The sequence below is a fragment of the Cannabis sativa genome, chromosome 5, assembly GCF_029168945.1.
Source record: "Cannabis sativa cultivar Pink pepper isolate KNU-18-1 chromosome 5, ASM2916894v1, whole genome shotgun sequence".
NCBI classification, from domain to species: Eukaryota; Viridiplantae; Streptophyta; class Magnoliopsida; order Rosales; family Cannabaceae; genus Cannabis; species Cannabis sativa.
This window is the reverse complement of record NC_083605.1, coordinates 21032723-21057181: the sequence shown is the minus strand read 5'-3', so window position 1 is coordinate 21057181 and position 24459 is coordinate 21032723. Positions and strand designations below refer to the sequence as shown.

General features: G+C 32.8%; 1 protein-coding gene across 1 annotated transcript; it reads right to left on the bottom strand.

Annotated features, from left to right (window-relative positions):
* Positions 1-16471: 16471 nt before the first annotated feature.
* LOC133038209 (uncharacterized) lies at positions 16472-23928 on the bottom strand. The gene is made up of 8 exons (XM_061116295.1): positions 23763-23928; positions 23452-23600; positions 23017-23262; positions 18340-18932; positions 17779-18271; positions 17593-17671; positions 16865-17335; positions 16472-16692 (listed from the first exon to the last, which is right to left on the bottom strand). Exons 1-8 carry the CDS (start codon positions 23926-23928, stop codon positions 16472-16474), a joined length of 2418 nt encoding a protein of 805 aa, XP_060972278.1.
* Between the last annotated feature and the right edge of the window lie 531 nt (positions 23929-24459).

The window sequence follows — 24459 nt, the reverse complement described above, 5'->3', positions numbered from 1 at the left end:
TTCAAGAGTTACTATGATGTTTATCAAACTTTATATTTTTTCAGGAATCACTATCATCAATTCAATGATATATATAATTTAAAGGGTACATGACAACTTCATCATGTTGTTGTAATGGTCAAATAGACATAACCATAATATAGCATTCATTTTTCCCCGTATCTTTCTAACAAGTCGTCTAATTTATTAATACACTAATCAACAATCTCATTATCATGACTTGATAAAAACTATATATCTAGGTACATACAAAGATATTTTACTACTCCAAGTATTGTATGTAAGACTTCTTCAGGAAATTTTTCAAATAATCATTTTGTGATTCTTTATCACTTTAATTATATTAGACTATATTGGATCACTAACAAATATTAGTAAATTATCTATTCATTTATGGGAATATGCAAACTAAACTAAATAGTAAATGTATATGCATATCTTGTACCAATAATAGTTTGAAGCTATTGATTTCAAGAAATAATAAAATATGTATATATTAATTTACTTCTAACATTACCAATATATGTAAAATCTATATTCTTTGAAATAGAATTTCATGTCTATTCATTCTCTTCAGAGAATGATATTTAAATATTCTAAATGTACAATAAATTTGTGATATACTAATATATATGTACAATTCACATTCTATTCAATAATTAAATAATTTTATCTTGTGTTCGTACTACAGGTACATGACTACTATTATTATATTCCACACATGATATAAAGATTTCATGCACTTTGATTGTGTGTGGTATTTTATCTTTTAGTTGTTTCCAATTTCTTCTGGAAATATTTGAGTAGTAAACAATGTCATAGATTATTTAAAATTATTACATTCACTTCAGAGAATGACGTTGAACAAGTAGAACATTATTATAAATTTCTTAAAAATTTATTAATTATTCATCCATAAAATAATTATTCAGCAATTTTTTTACAATATTTTGAAGAATATATGGATATAATTTTTGCATAATCTTCAAGATGTATGCAAAATTTGATTTTTAATATGTAACGTCCCCGCTTCAAGCCTCCATTGGGTCCTTCCACCCACGGAATAATGACTCTTATACACGAGTACGCCACTATGGCTGCTTCCTGGATTAATGATTGACCCTACAGACCAACACGTGTGTTTCCAGCGTGATTCGTCCTCACTCACACGCTTCTTGGGAAAACTTCCCAGGAGGTCACCCATCCTAAAATTGCTCCAGGTCAAGCACGCTTAACTGTGGAGTTCTTTCGAGATGGGCTACCGAAAAACAAGATGCACCTTGTTGACATAGGTAGTACCAATCAATCGATTTAAGCTCTCTTCAACTGTGTGGTCCCATACCTACACAGTCTCAGAATCATCACACTTGACCTTCCCCAAGCGATGTGGGATTGCACAACTTACCTGGTATTTCCCCTTACGGAACACGGGACTATTGACTGTCACAATCACCCCCCCTTACGGGGTTCGACGTCCTCGTCGACCACACTTCCAGCTGGGTCAAGGCTCTGATACCATTTCGTAGTGCCCTAATTTCCCGAGACGTCACACTTGCTAGTCCGTTTAATTTCCTGAGACGTCACACTTCCGGCTGGGTTAAGGCTCTGATACCATTTTGTAACTCCCCGCTTCAAGCCTCCATTGGGCCCTTACACCGACAGAATGAATGACTCTTATACACGAGTACGCTACTCTGGCTACTGGTAGTACCAATCAATCCATTTAAGCCCTCTTCAACTGTGTAGTCCCATACCTACACAGCCTCAGAATCATCACACTTGACCTTCCCCAAGCGGTGTGGGATTGCACATTCCCTTACGAATCACGGGACTACTGACTGTCACAATCTGTTCTTCTATTATAACCTTAATGGTTACATTTCACCCTTAACCAAAATTCAACTTAATTATTTCTAATAAAAGAGTAGAGCTTAAAATTATCTATCCATTAACATTTAAAAAAAAATCAAACTTAAAAATGTACCAAGAGTTATATATGTCTAATTTAACCTGAAACATACACTCTCGTTAGAAATACTAATATAACAACTAATTTTTTTTTCCTAACATACTCTATTCCAATCTTCTTATAACACAATTCCTTTTGAAAAACACTCATCTTATGCTCCTTATTTATGAAAATACGTACAACTTATCAAAAATCAAACTTAAATTACGTAATATAGCAATACCTTGAAACATTTTCTTAATTTTTTTTTTTCTTCCAAAAATATCTCATTGATCGAATCCTACCCATAAAATTTCAGACATATTCTTCTAAACACAAAGAAAACTTCTAGTTACACTGAAGATGTAACGCAACATAAAATATGTAAAACTAACATGAACATATTGAACAAAAACTTACAGTACAGTGAGTCGAGCTCGTCTCGTGGCAATAAACATTACATGTTGGGGTCAACCACATCATTTAGGACCGTATTGCTCTGATACCATATTGTAACGTCCCCGCTTCAAGCCTCCATTGGGTCCTTCCACCCACGAAATAATGGCTCTTATACACGAGTACGCCACTCTGGCTGCTTCCTGGATTGATGACTGACCCTACAGACCAACACGAGTGTTTCCAGCGTGCTTCGTCCTCAGTCACACGTTCTTTGGAAAACTGTTGGGTTTTATGCCCTAAATAAAACTCATTTCATATAATCAGATTTACTTATTAATAAAGATCAGAAATAACATTTTATGTTGCATGGTTCACATGATTTATTTCATGATTATATGTATATAATGTATGAATTTTTTTTAAGTCCAGAACATATGAATTTGTTAAAGATTATAGTGTTGTCAGCACAGTGGAATATAATCTTAATTATATGTTCAAAAGTTTATTCCCTGATTTGTCAGAACACTGGATTTAGACTGACATGGTATAATCAGCGATAGGTATTCTTACACCTTGGAAAAGTGTTATGTCCTTTCCAGGACATTGGCAAAGTTTACCAGTATCGGATGTATGGAGTATACATCGGAAGGGACCGATATTGAACTTTGATTAGATATATTAAAATTTACCGTAATATCTATTCAATTCAATATCACATGTTGATCCTAGATCAAATGATCTTAATCCTGATATGGTTAGGTTCAATCTCAAGAGTGTTATCCGTGTTCTTTGATTTGTTAGTTAAGCCTACTTTTGACAGCCAGGGTGATACGTACATTTTGGAAACACGGTAATGCAATTGAGTGGGAGCGCTAACATAAATATGGAATCTATAGCTTCTATCTGGCAAATAGAAGTAAAGGATGATTTCCTTTGAGCTTAACCAAACGAAGATAAATGGTGGAGATCTCATTTCACTTAGTTGAAATATCATTTATACAGGGTTAAGTGTTTTAAGGATAAAATACATTGAAGGTGTAGCGGTAACAGTAGTGCCTTTTCAATGTAGATCATCTATATAGAGGATCATTGATCACATTAGGGTTATAACAATGGATAACTAATGACGTGTCTATATTATGGAACATATAGAGCATTCTATATGACTGAGAGTGCAATTCCAAGTTCTAAGTGTGGATTCAATGAGGAATTAATAAGTTAGGGAATTTACTTGGTAAATTCGGTTCGACTTATTGGAAGCTCGGTTATATAGACCCATGGTCCCCATACTAGTCGAGACCATACTGCTTGTAAGACTCAGTTAATTGATTTTAATTAATCATTTATAATTCTAAAAGTTAAACTATGTCTACTTTATGAATTCTCACTAAGTAAGGATGAAATCGTAAATAAAAGGGTTTCTAGGTTTAATTATTAATTAAGAGACTTTGTATGTTTAATTAATAATTATTTTAAATGACAATATTATTTAATAATCTATTTTAGTTATTAAATAATTAGTTTTGGCATTTAAATGATTAGAATTGGAAAAATGACATTTTTTGAGAAATAGAAATAAAATTGAGGAAACTGCAAAATCCAAGTGAGACCCATATCACCCTATGGCCGGCCACCTCTTTGTGATTTTCCCAATTATTATTTTTAATTTTAATTGCCATGTAATTGCTAATCAAAGCCTAGCAAAAATAGGAAAGTGGTGGATCACACTAAATAAGGCAGTTAATTGATTACACAGTAATTAAGGAAACTGTTTTATTTGGAAAGTTGTGCTCTCCCTTTTCCCTATATAAAGCAACCTTGTTCTCTTCTCTTGGAAATATAATAAGCCACGAAATTAAGAGAGAAAAGAGAGAAAATTTTGAAATCCTTGTGAGATGAGTAGTGCCCACACACATCAAGTGGTATCTCAATCATAGTATGTAAGACTATGGAAAATCTGCATCAAAGAAGGAGAAAAGAAGATCCAGGTTCAGATCTTGGTGATGCTCTGCTACAGAAAGGAATCAAGGGCTAGAGATCTGAACGGAAGGAGTCATAATATTCCGCTGCACCCACTGTAAGGTTTTCTAACTTTATGTGTTTATTTGCATTGTTTTAGAATTCATATTAGGTTGTTAATCCAACATACATGATAGTAAATAGATCCTGGTAAAATAATTTCCAACAACTGGCACCAGATCCATGGTAATGATTTACTTTCATGTAATATGAATTAAAACGATGATTTGCATGTTTTTGTGTTGATTTGGATGGTTTCATGTTGGTTTATGTGCTTATGTGATGAATGTTAATGTTGTACGAAATTTTTCCATGAAATATAATTTTTTCAATTTTTGAAAATATTTTATTTGGATTCCTTGTGAAAAATTAAGCAATTTTGTTTTTTACGGAACTTGATTTCGATAAAAATTGAAAGAGTTATAATTTTTGGAAAACCAGGGTTCAATGGTGTTCCCTACAAATTGCGAATTTTTGGGTTTTTTCCCTAAAAATCCAATTTTTTCATGGGATTGTTTCCCAAAACTCTTTTTTCCATTTTTAAATATTTTTAAATTGAAATATTTCCAATTTTAAATATTTTCAATTTGGAATTTTTCCAATTTTTAAATATTTTTATTTTGGAATGTTTCTAATTTTAAATATTTCCTATTATGGTTAGATTAAAAATTTGTTAACTTATTTAATATTTATTTATTATTTAATTATAAGATTAGATATTTTGATATTTAAGATATTTTAAATTAAAATATAGCTTTGTCTTTTTTATTTAAAATATTATATTAAAATTATCTTATATGACAAATTAAATAATTAATAAATTTTAAATTAACATAGATATTTTTATAGATATACTTACCATAATATTTTTCAAATTCAAAATTTGTTATTTTGTTAAATATTTAATTATTTATAAATTATAAGTATAAAAATGATATTTTTTTCTATATATATATCATTTTTTTCTTATTGGGAATTTATAAATCATATCTTAAATATTTAAATAACATAGATATTTTTGTAAAGATTTGAATATTGCTTAATTTGAGATATTTTGACATATAATTATGGTAATTATTATTCATTTATTATTTTATTCCTAAAATAATAATTAGCTAACCAAATTTATTTTAAAATTGGTTTATTTTATTAAATTATAAGATCTGAAAGTAATATTGGAGATTCTTTCCTTTCAAATCATTGATCTTATTAGATATTTAATTTAATTTGATTCAAGTAAACCTAGATATTTTAAAATTAGTTTCCTTTATTTGGTTAGTTTAAGAATAATAATTTAATTATATTAATATCTTATTTTCACATCTGTTACATGGACAATGTTTGTTTATTAATATTGTTTATTCAAAATTTTTTAACAAACCTATTATTTATCTGATCTTAATTGGTATGATTAACTTGTTGACAGATCCAATGATCTGATTTTAATCATAGTCCAATTGACGATAGATCTTATAAATAATTTGTAACAGGTAAATTTCGTACTTCTTTCATCTGTGTAAACCTAGTAACATGATAGGACCCATCCAAATCATTTGACCTGTGTGAGCCTATATGTTTGCTTTTGGGCTTAGATGCATATAGGAAGCCCATTTAAGTTTTTACTAAGTAAATGGAATAGGTTGCTAAAATAAATTTTGACATAAGGAAATTTATTTAGGTCTAATTAGATTTGGGCTTATTCAATGAATAATAATTGTTTATTTTAAGGTTAAATTCCTCTCTTTTGGGCCTTGTGTGAGAGTTGGGGGCCAATAGAAGTGGGTACGACATACTGAACCCAGCTCCCCCTCACATGAACTACCCCAATTGTGAAGGCCCATTTGCCTTATTTAAACAATTGTATTAGGTTAATTATATTAGTCTAACCTAATTAAAATTGAATTAGCAACATAATTAACTTTTAAAATATATGAAATTTATTTTTCATTGTAATATTTTAAAGTTAATTTTAGAAAAACACTTAGTTAATGATATATTCTAGATAGTTATTTCAAGTACTAATTATTATTTCTAATATTAAATAGGAAAATATCATTGATTGTGAAATTAATTGTTTAATAATTAATTTTGGTACAATCTAAGTTTAATATATTTTTCTAGTATTAAACTAGAATTAATAATTAAGTTTCCTCTTTACTTAATTATTTATTTCTTGAATTTAATACATTTAATTAAATTGAAAATTTCAATATCTAAGTTGATTTTCATCATGATACTTTAATATTGTTATTTTCATGTTATTTAATTAAAGTTGAAAATTATTTTAAGTTTGGAATCTTATTTCAAGATAACTTAAGTTTGAATAATTTTCAAAATATATTTTATTTTATTTTATTAATCATTTCTCAAAATTTTGAAATTGCATCACCTTAATGCAGAAATTTCGAATTTTATTTGAAAAATAGATTAAAGTTGAAAATTATTTATTTAATTTTGGACCAACTTAAATCTTTGATTTTTTCATTTAATGATTAATTAAAATAAATGAACTAAAATATATTATAATTAGAAATTGGATTAATTAGTCATTGAAAGTCTAGATAGTTATTATCTTTTTTGCTTGAAGTATTTTTCTAGTGTATTTAATTAAATAGAAAATTAATATTTAAGTTGATTTTTAATCATGATACTTAAATATTTAAAAAATTTCTTAGATATTTAATTAAATAGGAGAATTATAATTTTTTGTTGAAAATCAATTTTTATTAATTTTGGGCCAACATAAAATTAGAGTAATTTTCCAGGATTTATTTTATTTTATTTTAAAAGCATTTTCGAAAGTAGTATTCTTATACACTTTTTTGAAATGCAATATATATTTATAGAAAATTAAATTTGAGTTGTAAATTAATTTAAATTAATTTTCAAACAACTTAAATTGAATAATTTTCTAAATATTTATGGAAATTATTACTAAGATGGAAATAATTCACGTTATTTATCCATCTAAGTATAATTTATAAATATTAAATTAAAATTTATATTTGGAATTTTTCATTCTAAATTGGAAATTTTAATTAAATATATATTTAAAATAAATGGATTAAAATAAATATTAGAAGAAAATACAACCCTTCATTAAATAATGAGCTTTATTATTATTAGGATATTCGATCTCCATTGTTGGTTTTACATAGCTATTGTTTTAGTGAGTAATCCTCCCTAATGGAGGAACGTTCATTAGCAAGTTAGCACCGTTTAATCTCAAAAGATAAGTAATCTTGTAAGTTTTTTATATAGTTTATGACCACCCTAATGGTGGCGACTGTATAAGACTTGCAAGAATATGAAACAATGGTGGAAGCTCATAAGATAGAATAGCCTTGACTCTCGCCTAAACGGGACAACGCGGATTCACATGTTGATCGAATAAAAGGTTGCTAGAATGTTTGACATTTTAGATGAGCTGACAACTCTATTCAATGAATGGTAGCTTTGACTCTCGCCTAAACGGGACACTGATATCAGTTTGTTGAAAAACTTGGAAATTATTTAGGATTGTATGTTTTAGTATTTTCACTTGTCATTCCTACTTGCTATATGCTTTCATAATTTCTGAATTGTGTATGAATTTGTATTGAACCATGTTATTTTCTGTTATTAAATTGTAGTTTAATTTCGAATCTTCATTGTTGGTCTAACTTGGCTTGTTTTTCTAATGAGATAAATCCCTAATAGATTTTCACCATTAGACTAACATAATAGTGTTAGATCTCGAAAGATAAATATTGTATATGCAACATCTAACTGTTCATCAATTGATGACACCTTAGACTAGTATTTTACAATATGAAACAAGAAGATTGTATAAATAAGATTACTTTGATTCTCGCTAATCGGAGCATCGTTGGATTCTTATTTAAAACGAAATTATCCTAATTCCTCTTAGCTTATTCATTTCGAATTAGCTTAATGACATATCATTAGATGAATGGTCTATAAATCATATAAAGTCTTATTTTCTCTTAAGAAATTAGATGACGCATATGATTATATTCCCGGAATTCTATCCCTAAATGATATAAATCCTCAATCTTAGATATCTCCTACTTGTATAGGCAAATCATAGAGTTAGATTAGTAGTGGTGGTCCAAGAAAGAGTTACTAATTATACAATTACACTTTCACAAGTGTTTCATAACCATTTTTTTTTCAATGGATTTAAACTGTATGAGTTTAGTATTCTGTGACCAGAATCCACTTGCACTATTCTAAGAACTCTTTGTTGTAATTAAACTTAAGTCATCAAAAGTTACAACCACATATTTTATAAATCTATGGCATTTGTATCTTGTTCATAGTGGTTTTGACAAGATCATTCTCTGCAAAGAGTTAATATGCCTATATCCACTGAAAGTATAATCATCTCATTCGAAGATGGATGTACATTCAGGGGTGGATATGAGTTTTCGTTGTATTCTTAAAACGATCACTCTAGATTTTACCTTACGCAAAAGAAATTTGAAAATGTTTGAAAAATTTCATGAATTTCTAGCAATGGAAAGTAGTTAAAGATCTTGCGAACTGATAGGGGTGGAGAAAAAGTTAGTAGATATGCAGTTCAAAGATCATTAATTTGATTTTTGAATTATATCCAAACTTACCTCCCCAGAAATTTGAGTTGCATATTGATGATTAGTTACTAGTGGTTGCCTAAATCCTTCTATGGTAATATAATTTCAGAATGATGCAATGGTTGTATACTTTATGTAAATCATTACTAGATTCATGGCTGACCTAATCGAAATCTTAAGAAAAGCTAGAACTGCTAACCTTGGTTTGCATGTGTGTTAGCTATTCTAAGTGATTAGGGGTGGAGCATCCCATAGTCATTAGATAAGAAAGTGTTTGTTTAAACAAATACTACTTTTCTAAGAAAATGACTAAGTCTGAAAATAAAGTAGCAAAAAAAGGAGATATTTTTTCTTGATTCCAAAAGTGTTCTATCGTCTTATTTTACAAGATGATCCCACTGCCTCTGTTGTCTTAACACAACTGAAGACGTCTATACCATTTAGTTTTCTTTGACATAGTTCACGGTACCTTGTTGTAGTGGGAGAGTTTCTAGGAACTCACCTTCTTATGACTTGGAAGACACTAGTGATTAAAATCCATTGTGAGTTTAAACAAGTAATGGATTGTCAAGATAAGAAACTAAGAAGAAAGCCAAGAGAACTACGGTTTGATCCATTCACATGGAGTAACCTAAAGTTTTCTATTACAAGGACATGAAAGGAAACTTTCGTTAATAAGTCTATTCAATGGACTTAACAAACTTCCTGTTCCTAGTATTATAGGTTTGAGTTTATCTAAACCTATGGCTTGTGGTATACCTGGAAATTACTTACTCTAATGCAAGCATGAGATGCTGATGCATTTTCTTTCCAATGGCAATCTATAGAAGCTTCACAACTTCTAAGCATAGATTTTATTTATCTAAGGAAAAGTCTCAACTATTCCAGAAAAGATAAAGTCATGAAAGAATTTCTTAAATCAACAGTGAGAGGTCTCAGATATGCTTTTGTATGCCTTAGACCAGACACCTGTTGTTGAGTGGGAGTAATGAGTAAGTATCAGATTAATCCAGGAGAGGAACATTGGAAGACAATCAAGTAAATTTTTAAGATTAAGAAGAGGAACTATATGTTAGTCAATAAGGGTGGTTTTGAAACTCTTAGACTACACCACATCAGATTTCGAGACTTGCCTGTGTGCTAGAAAGTCAGCTGATGAGATGGTGATTACTTTGGGGGTGGAGTAGTGATTTTGGAGAAGTGTAAAAACCTATCTGAAATCTCTTAGTCTACCAGAAAGAGACTGAATGTTAAAGTTGCAGGAAAGGTACTTATTCAGTCTAAGGAAAGTTCTATACATTTGTGGCACTGTTCCAACTTGCCTTAACTACTAGGGTTACTTCCTGAATAACCAAAGAGTAGTTGCCAAAAAGTATAGAATCCAGTATCCCAAGAGAGTAGACATATAGAGAGGAATTTCACATTATCAAGGATTTTGTGATTAAGGAAGAGTAATGGTGGAGAAGAGGTTGTGTTTAATTCAACCTATCAGATCCTATTACGAGGAGTTTACTACTATTCCACTTGATTTGTGTATCAAGGTGTTAAGGATTATTTGAAATGCACTTTTTGTTTTATATTAGTGCAAGTGGGAGTTTGTTGGGTTTTATGCCCTAAATAAAACTCATTTCATATAATCAGATTTACTTATTAATAAAGATCAGAAATGTAACGTCCCCGCTTCAAGCCTCCATTGGGCCCTTACACCCACGGACTAATGACTCTTATACACGAGTACGTCACTCTGGCTGCTTCCTGGATTGATGACTGACCCTACAGACCAACACGAGTGTTTCCAGCGTGCTTTGTCCTCACTTGCACGCTTCCTGGGAAAACTTCCCAGGAGGTCACCCATCCTTGAAATTGCTCCAGGCCAAGCACGCTTAACTGTGGAGTTCTTTCGAGATGGGCTACCGAAAAACAAGATGCACCTTGTTGATATAGGTAGTACCAATCAATCAATTTAAGCTCTCTTTAACTGTGTAGTCCCATACCTACACAGTCTCAGAATCATCCCACTTGACCTTCCCCAGGCGGTGTGGGATTGCACAGCTTACCCGGTGTTTCCCCTTACGAATCACGGGACTACTGACTGTCACAAGAAATAACATTTTATGTTGCATGGTTCACATGATTTATTTCATGATTATATGTATATAATGTATGATTTTTTTTTTAAGTCCAGAACATATGAATTTGTTAAAGATTATAGTGTTGTCAGCACAGTGGAATATAATCTTAATTACATGTTCAAAAGTTTATTCCCTGATTTGTCAGAACACTGGATTTAGACTGACATGGTATAATCAGCGATATGTATTCTTACACCTTGGAAAAGTGTTATGTCCTTTCCAGGACATTGGCAAAGTTTACCAGTATCGGATGTATGGAGTATATATCGGAAGGGACCGATATTGAACTTTGATTAGATATATTAAAATTTACCGTAATATCTATTCAATTCAATATCACCTGTTGATCCTAGATCAAATGATCTTAATCCTGATATGGTTAGGTTCAATCTCAAGAGTGTTATCCGTGTTCTTTGATTTGTTAGTTAAGCCTAATTTTGACAGTCAGGGTGATACGTACATTTTGGGAACACGGTAATGCAATTGAGTGGGAGCGCTAACATAAATATGGAATCTATAGCTTCTATCTGGCAAATAGAAGTAAAGGATGATTTCCTTCGAGCTTAACCAAACGAAGATAAATATTGGAGATCTCATTTCACTTAGTTGAAATATCATTTATACAGGGTTAAGTGTTTTAAGGATAAAATACATTGAACGTGTAGCGGTAACAGTAGTGCCTTTTCAATGTAGATCATCTATATAGAGGATCATTGATCACATTAGGGTTATAACAATGGATAACTAATGACATGTCTATATTATGGAACATATAGAGCGTTCTATATGACTGAGAGTGCAATTCCAAGTTCTAAGTGTGGATTCAATGAGGAATTAATAAGTTAGGGAATTTACTTGGTAAATTCGATTCGACTTATTGGAAGCTCGGTTATATAGACCCATGGTCCCCATACTAGTTGAGACCATACTTCTTGTAAGACTCAGTTAATTGATTTTAATTAATCAATTATAATTCTAAAAGTTAGACTATGTCTACTTTATGAATTCTCACTAAGTAAGGATGAAATCGTAAATAAAAGGGTTTCTAGGTTTAATTATTAATTAAGAGACTTTGTATGTTTAATTAATAATTATTTTAAATGACAATATTATTTAATAATCTATTTTAGTTATTAAATAATTAGTTTTGGCATTTAAATGATTAGAATTGGAAAAATGACATTTTTGGAGAAATAGAAATAAAATTGAGGAAACTGCTAAATCCAAGTGAGGCCCATATCACCCTATGGCCGGCCACCTCTTTGTGATTTTCCCAATTATTATTTTCAATTTTAATTGCCATGTAATTACTAATCAAAGCCTAGCAAAAATAGGAAAGTGGTGGATCACACTAAATAAGGCAGTTAATTGATTACACAGTAATTAAGGAAACTGTTTTATTTGGAAAGTTGTGCTCTCCCTTTTCCCTATATAAAGCAACCTTGTTCTCTTCTCTTGTAAATATAATAAGCCACGAAATTTAGAGAGAAAAGAGAGAAAATTTTGAAATCCTTGTGAGATGAGTAGTGCCCACACACATCAAGTGGTATCTCAATCATAGTATGTAAGACTATGGAAAATCTGCATCAAAGAAGGAGAAAAGAAGATCCAGGTTCAGATCTTGGTGATGCTCTGCTACAGAAAGGAATCAAGGGCTAGAGATCTGAATGGAAGGAGTCATAATATTCCGCTGCACCCACTGTAAGGTTTTCTAACTTTATATGTGTTTATTTTCATTGTTTTAGAATTCATATTAGGTTGTTAATCCAACATACATGATAGTAAATAGATCCTGGTAAAATAATTTCCAACAAAAACTTCCCAGGAGGTCACCCATCCTAAAATTGCTCCAGGTCAAGCACGCTTAGCTGTGGAGTTCTTTCGAGATGGGCTACCGAAAAACAAGATGCACCTTATTGACATAGGTAGTACCAATCAATCCATTTAAGCTCTCTTCAACTATGTAGTCCCATACCTACACAGTCTCAGAATCATCACACTTGACCTTCCCCAGGCGATGTGGAATTGCACAACTTACCCGATATTTCTCCTTACGGAACACGAGACTACTGACTATCACAATCACCCCCCTTACGGGGTTCGACGTCCTCGTCGACCACACTTCCGGCTGGGTCAAGGCTCTGATACCATATTGTAGCGCCTCGATTTCCCGAGACGTCACACTTGCTAGTCCGTTTAAAACCATTTAAGATAAAGACAATAAAAGACTTCTTTAATGAAAAATAACTAAGCATGAGATCTCATTATTTTTAAAACAAAACATTTATTTATTCATAACCTTAAAATATAAAGCTTTACAAAAACTATTTGAATCATAATCTTTAATGAAATATTTTTAAACCAAAACATCGTGACAATCCCCTAACATGTAATCCACGCCTCGAGCTTGCCATCCTCACTGTTTAGTTTTGTCTTTACCTGCACACAGAGTACCCGTGAGCTAACGCCCAGTAAGAAGAGCTATGCTGGACATAACCCCCCCTAACTAGATAACATAGTCATAAGTATAACAATATCACAACATCAAATCAATTCATACCATACTTGCATACATATAACAACATGTCATATCACATATTATTCTCACATATAATACAAGATCATATCACAGTGTAATCTTAATGCATGCTATACTCACACACATAACACATAGTATCTTATCGCACATTGTCCTCACATACGATAATCTACTCCCACTCATGTTGATCAGACATGAAGTGTGACTTGCCCTACCTTGTGTTGTTCTCACACTCGGCATCCCATAGGGCAATCCCTTATCACAAGTTATACTCACCCATGATAGGATAACCTGCAAGTAAACCCATACAAGCAGCCAAAAATATATTCTACAGTGCTATGCTCACACCAGCAGCAAAAAACCTATCCTATAAGTGTTATTCTCACACAAACAGTCAAAAGCCTTATCACTATCACACACTAATAACATTAGCATAAAACAAAAATCTACCATAGAATAAAACGTGTAAATACAAACCCATAATACAGTTGTATGCTTCAACATACACCCTGTGCACAGATGTCCACTCTTCTTACCTCAATTGTTAAGAACACCTTCTTGCTACTCCAAGCACCTCAATAAATTTTCTTGTTGAGGACAAGATCCTCAAATCCCGCTGCTTAAGACTTGTTATCTCGTCACTACTACCTATAACAACACATGGTTCAAGGCCCTAACATTAAAATTCGTACTCTTAGAGTACAGCAAAAAGATCACTATTTTCGACCAACAACTATACTAATTCAATGAAAGTTGTCTTCCTACAAAATTATAGGAAATTTCATTATCTTTCGAATTATATAAAGATCATTAAAAATAGATTAAAACTGAGGGAGTTATGATTGTTTTACTAAAACTGTTTCTGAGAAGAAATATGGAGTAATGAATTACACGACTTAGCAAAAATACAAACTTTTGACATTGAATGGTTCAGAACTAGAAGATAACATCCTCATAAAAGTTTTAGGAAATTAAATTCCCTTTCCAATGATACAAAAATCTTTGAAATTGGAATTATATTCAAAGAGATATTACAATTTTACCAAAACAGTTTTGCAAGAACAAGATTCAAGAAAAGAATCACATGATATTTAAGAAAACTAACTTTTTGACATAGTATGACTTCGAATTAACAAAAAGTTTCTTCATAAAACTTATGGGAAATCGAATAAGCTTTCCAACGATACAAAAATCTCTAAACACGGATCAATATCAAGAGACATATCATCACTTTACTGAAACTTGTTTTTTCTGAAAACGAAAAATATAATAGGTCCTAACCCTAGATAACATTTAGCATTATTGAGTAAGAAAATATTTCATACCTCTTCACAACTTTCTATTTGATGTCTCAAGCCCGCAAGCCTTGATTATAAATCCAAAACTTTAAGAATGAAGGTAGAAAATAAGAATAATTGTGGAAGGTTTGAGAGGAGCAACCATGAAGAAGAATGAGGCTTTGACTAATTGGTTTGGAGAGAAAAAAATAAAACTATGATTGTTTAGGGTTTGATAAAAAGATTATGAGATATCGTATTTTGATAAGGTTAGGTTAACTAAAAATAATAATATATAATAAAATGCTAAAATATTATTAAATCAACAAATATCTAATTTTTAAATTTTAAAAATAAGCCCTCTATCTCGTAACTTTAGGCTCAGTTTTTACCTAGAAAACTTTCGAATTACAACAAAATTTATAGATCTTTGAATTATCTTTCCAACGCCACTGGAATCACCTCAATCGGAGCTCTAAATCTCTAGATATGATCATTTTACTAAACCAGTTTTTAATCCTGCGAATTTATCCAAACCTACGAATTTTTTTAACATTAATTCCATTATAATGTTATTTAATGTACTTCATACAATAAATTAAACCCACTAAATAATCTATAAAACTCTAATAGACTTTCATATTGGGCTTTAATTGAGTAATTATCCTAATTCGTAAAAACACCATAATTTTATCTTTACTATAATTTCAACTATGTTTAGAAATCTATCAATAGTATTCTAAGCAATTATCTCTATTCACTATTAGTAGAAATAAATAAAATACTTATTCTCACACAAATTGTATAACAAATAAATTTAAAATATATGTATATTTTTACCGGGTATTACATAATATATGTCACATGCAATAATTTCTAATATAAACATTGTAAGTAATAACAATGTATAATAACATGACTAATATATAGAATACGAACACTCTTTAAAAGTAATTGAATTCAATTCGTATCATTCTTTGTAGGGAATGATGAACAATAAATACATATATCGTGTATTTAAATAACTATAGTCATGTTCATTATTATTCTTATACTTTGATGTTTTAATGCAATTTTCTTAATATTCTTTTTGGATATTCAAACCCCACTATAAAATTGCATCAATAATAATTATTTTTAATGATTCTTTAGTTTTTTATTTTTTTTTTTGAAAATACAAAGCTGCTGCAAAGAGAGGGAGCAGGAGCTAAGAAAAGGAAACACAGATGTTCTAGATGACCTCTTCATTAGTTCCTAATGCCTGTTGTGCGAGGTTATGCGCCAAGATGTTGAGGCTCCCAGGAATGAAACAGATGAATGCATTAGGAAAGAGAGACAAAGAGGACAAACTCTATCGAAAAGAGCAGAGAAGTTATGCTGCCTTTGGATTATTTTGTTAATGAGCACTTGACAATCCAAAACAATAAGCCCAATTGGAAACTTGACCACTGAACACCAGGTCAAGGCTCTTGAGAGAGCTTCAGCTTCAGCAAAAATAGGTTGTGTACAAGAGACGGTGGATGAATAGAAACCTGCTATGATTTGCCTGTTACGGTCTTGCACTACAGCTCCAAAACCCTGCTTGTTGGTCTTTCTTTGAGTGGTTGCATCGACACTGAGCTTGTAAAAGCCAGAGGGGGTTGGAAAGATTCAATGGTGATGTTTGTTGAAGAGCTGCCTTGGGAAAACTTTAGGACCGGAAGAACTTTAGTTTGAGCTTCATTATATTCCTGCAAATAAGAATGAATAAAAGGTTCTATTTCTTGATCGTTAGGCTTCTTATCTGTAAAAAATTGTCTAGTTACGGTTATTCCATATAGCCCATAAAATACCATAGAAAGTCCAAAGTTCATGTTTGAAAAAATTTTGAAAATCTCTCAAAAGTTATTCTTTTATGTCACAGTGTTTGTTATTCTTGTAAAGGTCAAAAAAACTTGTGTTCTTCCAAAACTTACCTGCTCTGGAACACTCTAGGAGAGAATGAGAATTGGACTCCACTTTGTTCAAACAGAGAATACAGTAAGGATTATCAAGGGCTCTTCTAGAGAAAAGGTTAAGATTGGAAGGTAGAAGATGATAGAATACTTTCCAAATGAAGTGTTTAATTTTAGGGGGGGTGTTGGAGGACCAGTTAGATTTCCACCAGCATTTGAGAGTGTTGGGGTTGGAGGAAGAAGGGGAGGAATGATGAGAATTGGCTAGGTGGTAAGCAAAATTAACCGTAAGAATACCCGAGGAGTCATGTCCCCAAATGAGATAGCCCTTAGAAGAGGGATTAGTAGGTATGGCTAGGATGGACTGAATCATATCCTTATCAAAATAAGAGTTGAGTTTGTGGAGATCCCAAGAACCATTATCATTGATAAAATAAGAGACATTGTTCTCAGGAGGCTGGGAATCATCTTTATAGCAGGGGTTAGTGTAACCTGGCCACCAATTTGGGCTAAGCGTAGAAATGGATTTACCATCCCCAATCTTTTAGACAAGGCCCTTTAAAAGAAGATTTCTACCCCAAATAAGACTTCTCCAAGAAAAGGAAGGAGAGTGACCCAAGGAGGCTTGGAGGAAGTCATTGTGTTTAAAGTATTTAGCCTTTAAGAGAGTAGCAAGAAGGGAAGAAGGATGCTGAAAGACCCTCCAAGCTTGCTTGGCAAGCATAGCCTGATTATGATGAATTATAGACCTGAAACCGAGACCCCCAAAGAATTTGGATTTGCAGAGATTGTGCTAGGACTTCCAGTGAATTTTAGACTTATTTTAACCTTTAGCACCCCCACCAGAAATTAGCCATAAGCTTTTCCAACTGCTTACAAATCGACTGAAGGATTTTATAATAATACATTACATATGAAGGAATTGCTTGGATTACCACTTTTAACAGAATCTCTTTGCCTGCTTTAGAAAAGAGCTTGGAATTCCAGATGCTAAGTTTACTGCTGGCTCTTTGGAGAATAAAATGAAAAGAGGATTTCTTGGATCTAGAAAAATATTGTGGAACACCTAAATAGGTGTCAATAAAAGGTTTGTCAACCATTCCAAGGGAGGAGAGAAAGGAACTTTTATCCTGGGGTGAGGTATTGGGTGAGAAAAGAATAGAGGATTTAGCAAAATTGATAGATTGACCGGTGGCTTTATTGTAGGTGGTAAGAACGTCATGGATAGAATGACTACTGCGATGACTAACATGGGTAAACAAGAGACTGTCATCCGCGAAGAGGAGGTGAGAGATAGAAGGAACCGAACGACAAATAGAGACAACTTTAAATAGACTGGCCTGCTCCTTTGAGCGAATGATAGCAGATAGGCCTTCAGCAACCAGGAGAAAAAGATAAGGGGACAGGGGATCCCCCTGTCTAATTCCCCTTGAAAAAGTGATGGGGCAAGAAATACCCTAGTTGATACAGATCTTAAAGGAAATGGTGGAACACACCTAAGAATCAGAGACACAAAACAACTTGGGAAGCCAAAATGGAGAAGGATATGTTCGATAATACCCCATTCAACTTTGTCGAATGCTTTCTCCATATCGAGCTTAAGAGCAGCCCAACCCACTTTGTCATTCTTATGACCATTGATTGAATTGTTAACCTCATTAGCAATAAGAATATTGTCGACGATGATGCGATTGCTAAGGAAAGCACCTTCGTTGTGCGAAATGAGAGAAGTAAGGACAGTTTTAAGCCTATTAGCAATTGATTTGGCCACAACCTTGTAAATGGTCGAGCAAAGGCTAATGGGCCTGAAATCACGGACTTTGGTAGCATTACTTTTCTTAGGGACAAGAACAAGGTAAGTCGCATTGATGGAAGAAATGCTAGCACCCTTGTTTAGGACATCAAGAACAGCATGGCCAAAAGAGTGACCCAGAATGTGCCAGTTCTTTTGGTAAAAAAGGGGATTGAGTCCATCGAGACTAGGAGCCTTATCCCCCGAGATTTGAAAAAGAGATGACTTGACTTCAGAGAAGTCAAAGTCCTTGCTAAGAAAATAAAATTGATCAGGGGTAATACATCGAGTAATTCCCTACAGGACAGTGTTGATAGAGGCCATGTCAACAACAGTAGAGGTAAAGAGACTAGTGTAAAAGTCAACAAAAGTGGCACAAATAGCAGGGAAGGTAGTAACAGTCGAACTTGTTGGGCTTTATGCCCTAAATAAAACTCATTTCAATATAATCACATTTACTTATTAATATAGATCAGAAATAACATTTAAGCTTGCATGGTTCACATGATTTATTTCATGATTATATGTACATAATGTATGAATTCATCTTAAACCCTTTTCACATACTTGATCCTGTTTATTGTGCCGTCAACACATTGGAAAGTAAACATGACTATCTGAATAAAGTTTCCTAGATTTATCAGACATAGGGTTTTACTGATATGATAATCTACAACAAGAGTTTAAAGATCTTGCGAACTGATAGGGGTGGAGAAATAGTTAGTAGATATGCAGTTCAAAGATCATTAAATTGATTTTTGAATTATATCCAAGCTTACCTCCCCAGAAATTTCGAGTCGCATGTTGATGATTAGTTACTAGTCGTTGCCTAATTCCTTTTATGGTAATACAATTTCAGAATGATGTAATGGTTGTATACTTAATGTAAATCATTACTAGATTCATGGATGACCTAATTAAAATTTTAAGAAAAGCTAGAACTGTTAACCATGGTTTGTTAGCTATTCTAAGTGATTAGGGGTGGACCATCCCATTGTCAATAGATAAGAAAGTGTTTGTTCAAACAAATACTACTTTTCTAAGAAAATGACTAAGTCTGAAAAACAACTAGCAAATAAAGGAGATATTTAATTCTTGATTCCAAAAGTGTTCTATCATCTTATTTGACATATGATGATTCCACTGCCTCTGCTGTCTTGTCACAACCAAAGGGGTTAATACCATTTAGTTTTCTTAGACATAATTCACGGTACCTTGTCGTAGTGGGAGAGTTTCTAGGAACTCACCTTCTTATGACTTGGGAGACACTAGTGATTAAAATCCATTCTGAGTTTAAACAAGTAATGGATTGTCAAGATAAGAAACTAAGAAGAAAGCCAATAGAACTATGGTTTAATCCATTCACATGGAGTAACCTAAAGTTTTCTATTACAAGGACATAAAAGGAAATTTTCGTTTATAAGTCAATTCAATGGACTTAACAAACTTCCTGTTCCTAGTATTATAGGTTTGAGTTTATCTAAACCTATGGCTTGTGGTATACCTGGTAATTACTTACTCTAATGCAAGCAACTTACTTTAGTAAGATGCTGAAGCGTTTTCTTTCTAATGGCAATCTATAGAGGCTTCACAACTTCTTAGGTATAGATTTTATTTATCTAAGGAAAATTCTCAACTATTCCAGAAAAGATAAAGCCATGAAAGAATTTCTTATATCAACAGTGAGAGGTCTTAGATATACTTTTGTATGCCTTAGACCAGACACCTGCTGTTGAGTGGGAGTAATGAGTAGGTATCAGATTAATCCAGGAGAAGAACATTGGAAGACAATCAAGTAAATCTTAAGATTAAGAAGAGGAACTATATGTTAGTCTATAAGGGTGTGTTTAAAACTCTTAGACTACACCATATCAGATTTCGAAATTTGCCTTTGTGCTAGTAAATATTTCTGATAAGATGGTGGTTCCTCTGGGGGTGGAATAGTGATTTTGGAGAAGTGTAAAAACCTATCTGAAGTCTCTAGGTTTACCAGAGAGAGACTGATTGTTAAAGCTGCAGGAAAGGTACTTATTCAGTCTAAGGAAAGTTCTATACATTTTTGGCATCATTCCAAATTGCCTTAAACTACTAGTGTTAATTTCCTGATTAACCAAAAGTAGTTGCCAAAGATATAGAATCCAGTATCCCAAGAGAGTAGACATATAGAGAGGAATTTCACATTATCAATGATTTTGTGATTAAAGGAAGAGTAATGGTGGAGAAAAGGTTGTGGTTAATTCAACCTTTCAGATCCTATTACGAGGAGTTTACTACTACTACACTTGATTTGTATATCAAGGTGTTGAGATTATTTGAAACGCACTTTTTTGTTTTATATTAGTGCAGGTGGGAGTTTGTTGGGTTTTATGCCCTAAATAAAACTCATTTCAATATAATCACATTTACTTATTAATATAGATCAGAAATAACATTTAAGTTTGCATGGTTCACATGATTTATTTCATGATTATACGTACATAATGTATGAATTCATCTGAAACCCTTTTCACATACTTGATCCTGTTTATTGTGCCGTCAACACATTGGAAAGTAAACATGACTATGTGAATAAAGTTTCCTAGATTTATCAGACATAGGGTTTTACTAATATGATAATCTACAACAAGAGTTTACTTGTATTTGGAGAAATACTATGTTCTTTCCAGAACATTGGTTAAAGTAAAGCTCAGGTTGGATGCATGGAGTATGCATCGGAAGGGACCGATATTGAACTTTGACTTAGATTTATTAAACTTGCCGTAATATCTATTCAAGTCAATATCGCCTAGTTGATCCTAGATCAAATGATCTTAATCCTGATATGATTAGGCTCAATCTTGAAAGGCTATTCGTGTTCTTTGATTTGTTAGTTAAGCCTACTTTTAGGTCAGGGTGATACGTACATTTTGGGAACACGGTAGTGCAATTGAGTGGGAGCGCTATCATAAACATGGAATCTATAGCTTCTATCTAGCGAATAATAAGCAAAGGATGATCTCCTTCGAGCTTGACCAAACGAACATAAATGGTGGAGTACTCATTTCACATAAGCTGAAATATCATTTATACGGGGTCAAGTGTTTTAAGGATAAAATACATTGTAGGGTGTAACGGTAATCTAATCCCTTTACAGTGTAGATCATTCATATAGAGGATCATTGATCAAATTAGGATTATAACAATGGATAACTAATGATGTGTCTATATGGTGGAACATATAGAGCATTCTATATACTGAGAGTGCAATTCTAAGTTCTATGCGTGGATTCAACGAAGAATTAATAAGTTTGTGAATTTTAGTGCTAAATTCTTGATCTACTTATTGGAAGCTCGGTTATATAGACCCATGGTCCCCCCACTAGTTGAGATAATATTGCTTGTAAGACTCATGTAATTGGTTTTGATTAATCAATTATAATTCTCAAATTAGACTATGTCTATTTGTGAATTTTTCACTAAGTAAGGGCGAAATTGTAAAGAAAGAGTTAATAGGGGCATATTTGTTAATTATGATACTTTGTATGGTTCAATTAATAAATATGATAAATGACAATATTATTTAATAATTATTTATAGTTATTAAATAGTTAGAATCGGCATTTAAATGGTTGAATTAGAAAATTGGCGTTTTTGAGAAAATCAGATGCAGAAAAGATAAAACAGCAAAATTACAAAAAGTGAGGCCCAAATCCACTTGTATAGGGCCAGCCACTTTTGTAGGAAATTTAAACTGATTTTTTCATTATTTTAATGCCAAATAATTCAAACCTAACCCTAGTGGAATGCTATAAATAGATAGTGAAGGCTTCAGGAAATTTACACTTAAATTTCTACACTTCTGATTCAGAAAAAACTGAGCCTTCTCTCTCCCTATCTTTGGCTGACCCTTCTCTTTCTCCTTCCCTCTTCAATTTCAAAAATCTTAGTGTGAGAGTAGTTCCCACACACAGCAAGTGATACCTCAATCATAGTGAGGAAGATCGTGAAGAAAGACTTTCAACAAGAAGGAGTTTCAGCATCAAAGATTCAGAGAAAGAGATCCAGGTTCAGATATTGATAATGCTCTGCTACAGAAAGGAATCAAGGGTTAGATATCTGAACGGAAGGAGTCATTATGTTTCGCTGCACCCAATGTAAGGTTTCTTAAACTTTATACGTGTTTAATTCATCGTTTTAGAAAGTTCATATTTAGGGTGTTAATCAACATACTTGTGAGTAGATCTAAGATCCTGGTAAAATAAATTCCAACAAAACTATCATCCAGGGTAAGAGACTTTATGGTGTTGTTTATTCTCCTGGAATAAGCGGGGTTATGAAAGTATTTAGTGTTCTTATCCCCATCATTGAGCCAGTTGACCCTGGACCTTTGTTTCTAAAAAACCTCCTCTTTTAAAAGAAGAGTATCCATGGTGGATTGGAGACGATTGGCAGTGGCAATGTCATCAGAGGACAAATTAGAGTTGCTGTGAGTAGCCTCGATTTGGTTTTGGATACTCTTTATTCTTTGGCGGATATTATTTTTGGATTGGTTCCAACTTTTAAGATTGTTAAGACAAGTATTATGCAGACTAAGAAAAGAATGCAAGGAGATCTCAGGGCTACTATTATTTGGATTGTTAGGCCAACTCTTTGTCATAAGATGAGAGAAATCAGGGTCAATAAGCCAATGATTTAAAAAAAAAACGATTGGCCTGTTGACATAGATAAGGGGTAGGATCACACTCCACTTTGATGGCTCTGTGATCAGAGCCGTAGAAGGGAAGGTGAACAATGTTAGCCATCGGGAAGAGGTTATCCCAGTCTTTACTAACTATACCTTCAAGTCTTTTACGAATTTGGCCATGCTTCCAGGTGAAACGATTTCCCACAAAGGGAAAGGGTGTAAATCAAATTTAGTGATAAAATTTTGGAAGTTGATCATAGCATGGGAATGAGGGGGATTGGGGCTACTTTTATCATTGAAACCTAATTAATCATTAAAATCACCAATTATAATCCAAGGGGAAGAGGGGGCATTATCAAAAAGACGATGCAAAAGGATCCAAGAATCCTCTTGATTGTGAACATAAGGAGAGCCATAGTAGCAAGATAAATGATACATTTTATTATTATCATTAGTAACATTACAGTCAATGTGGTACAGAGAGTGAGATAAAACATGAACATTGACTACATCATTCCAAAAAGGAAACAGACCCCCTCCTAAGCCTTGTCTAGGCACCTCAAAGACATTATCAAAAGACAATTTAGCCTTAAACAAGATACTACTATTAACAGCCAGTTTAGTCTCCATCACAAAGAGAATCTGAGGTCAATGTTGTTGCACCAGAAGGGAGAGGTTTTGGAATGCTCGAGAATCCCCAATCCATGAGCATTCCAACTTAAGAGACTCATTTTTCCCTGTTCATCAGTATCAAAAACAGATTGAACAACAAAAAAGTCTGAGTTTGAGGATCGGGCTCTCTTCAGGGTATTCCTCACTGAAGTACCAACTTGAGAGCTTTGTCGAGTGTAGGTCCTTTTAGAACCAGAAATGTTGAGATGAGCAACACGGGCTCTGAGATGGATTGGTTCTGGGGGAGTTTTAGAGTTTACCCTGGTAGATTCAGGGTACATGGGTGCTTTACCTTGAGAGGTAGAGATGAGGACAGTGGAAGTTATTATAGGGCTGGAGTTGATTGGGCAGGTGATGGAGTTGAAAACTGAGGCTAGAAGAGAGGGAGAGGTTTAGGGGAGCTGGTCAGAGGGATTAAAGGGAAGTGGAGAGGATGGGTTCATGGTGGTCGTGGTATTAACCAGTGTTAGCAATACTAAGGACCAAAGA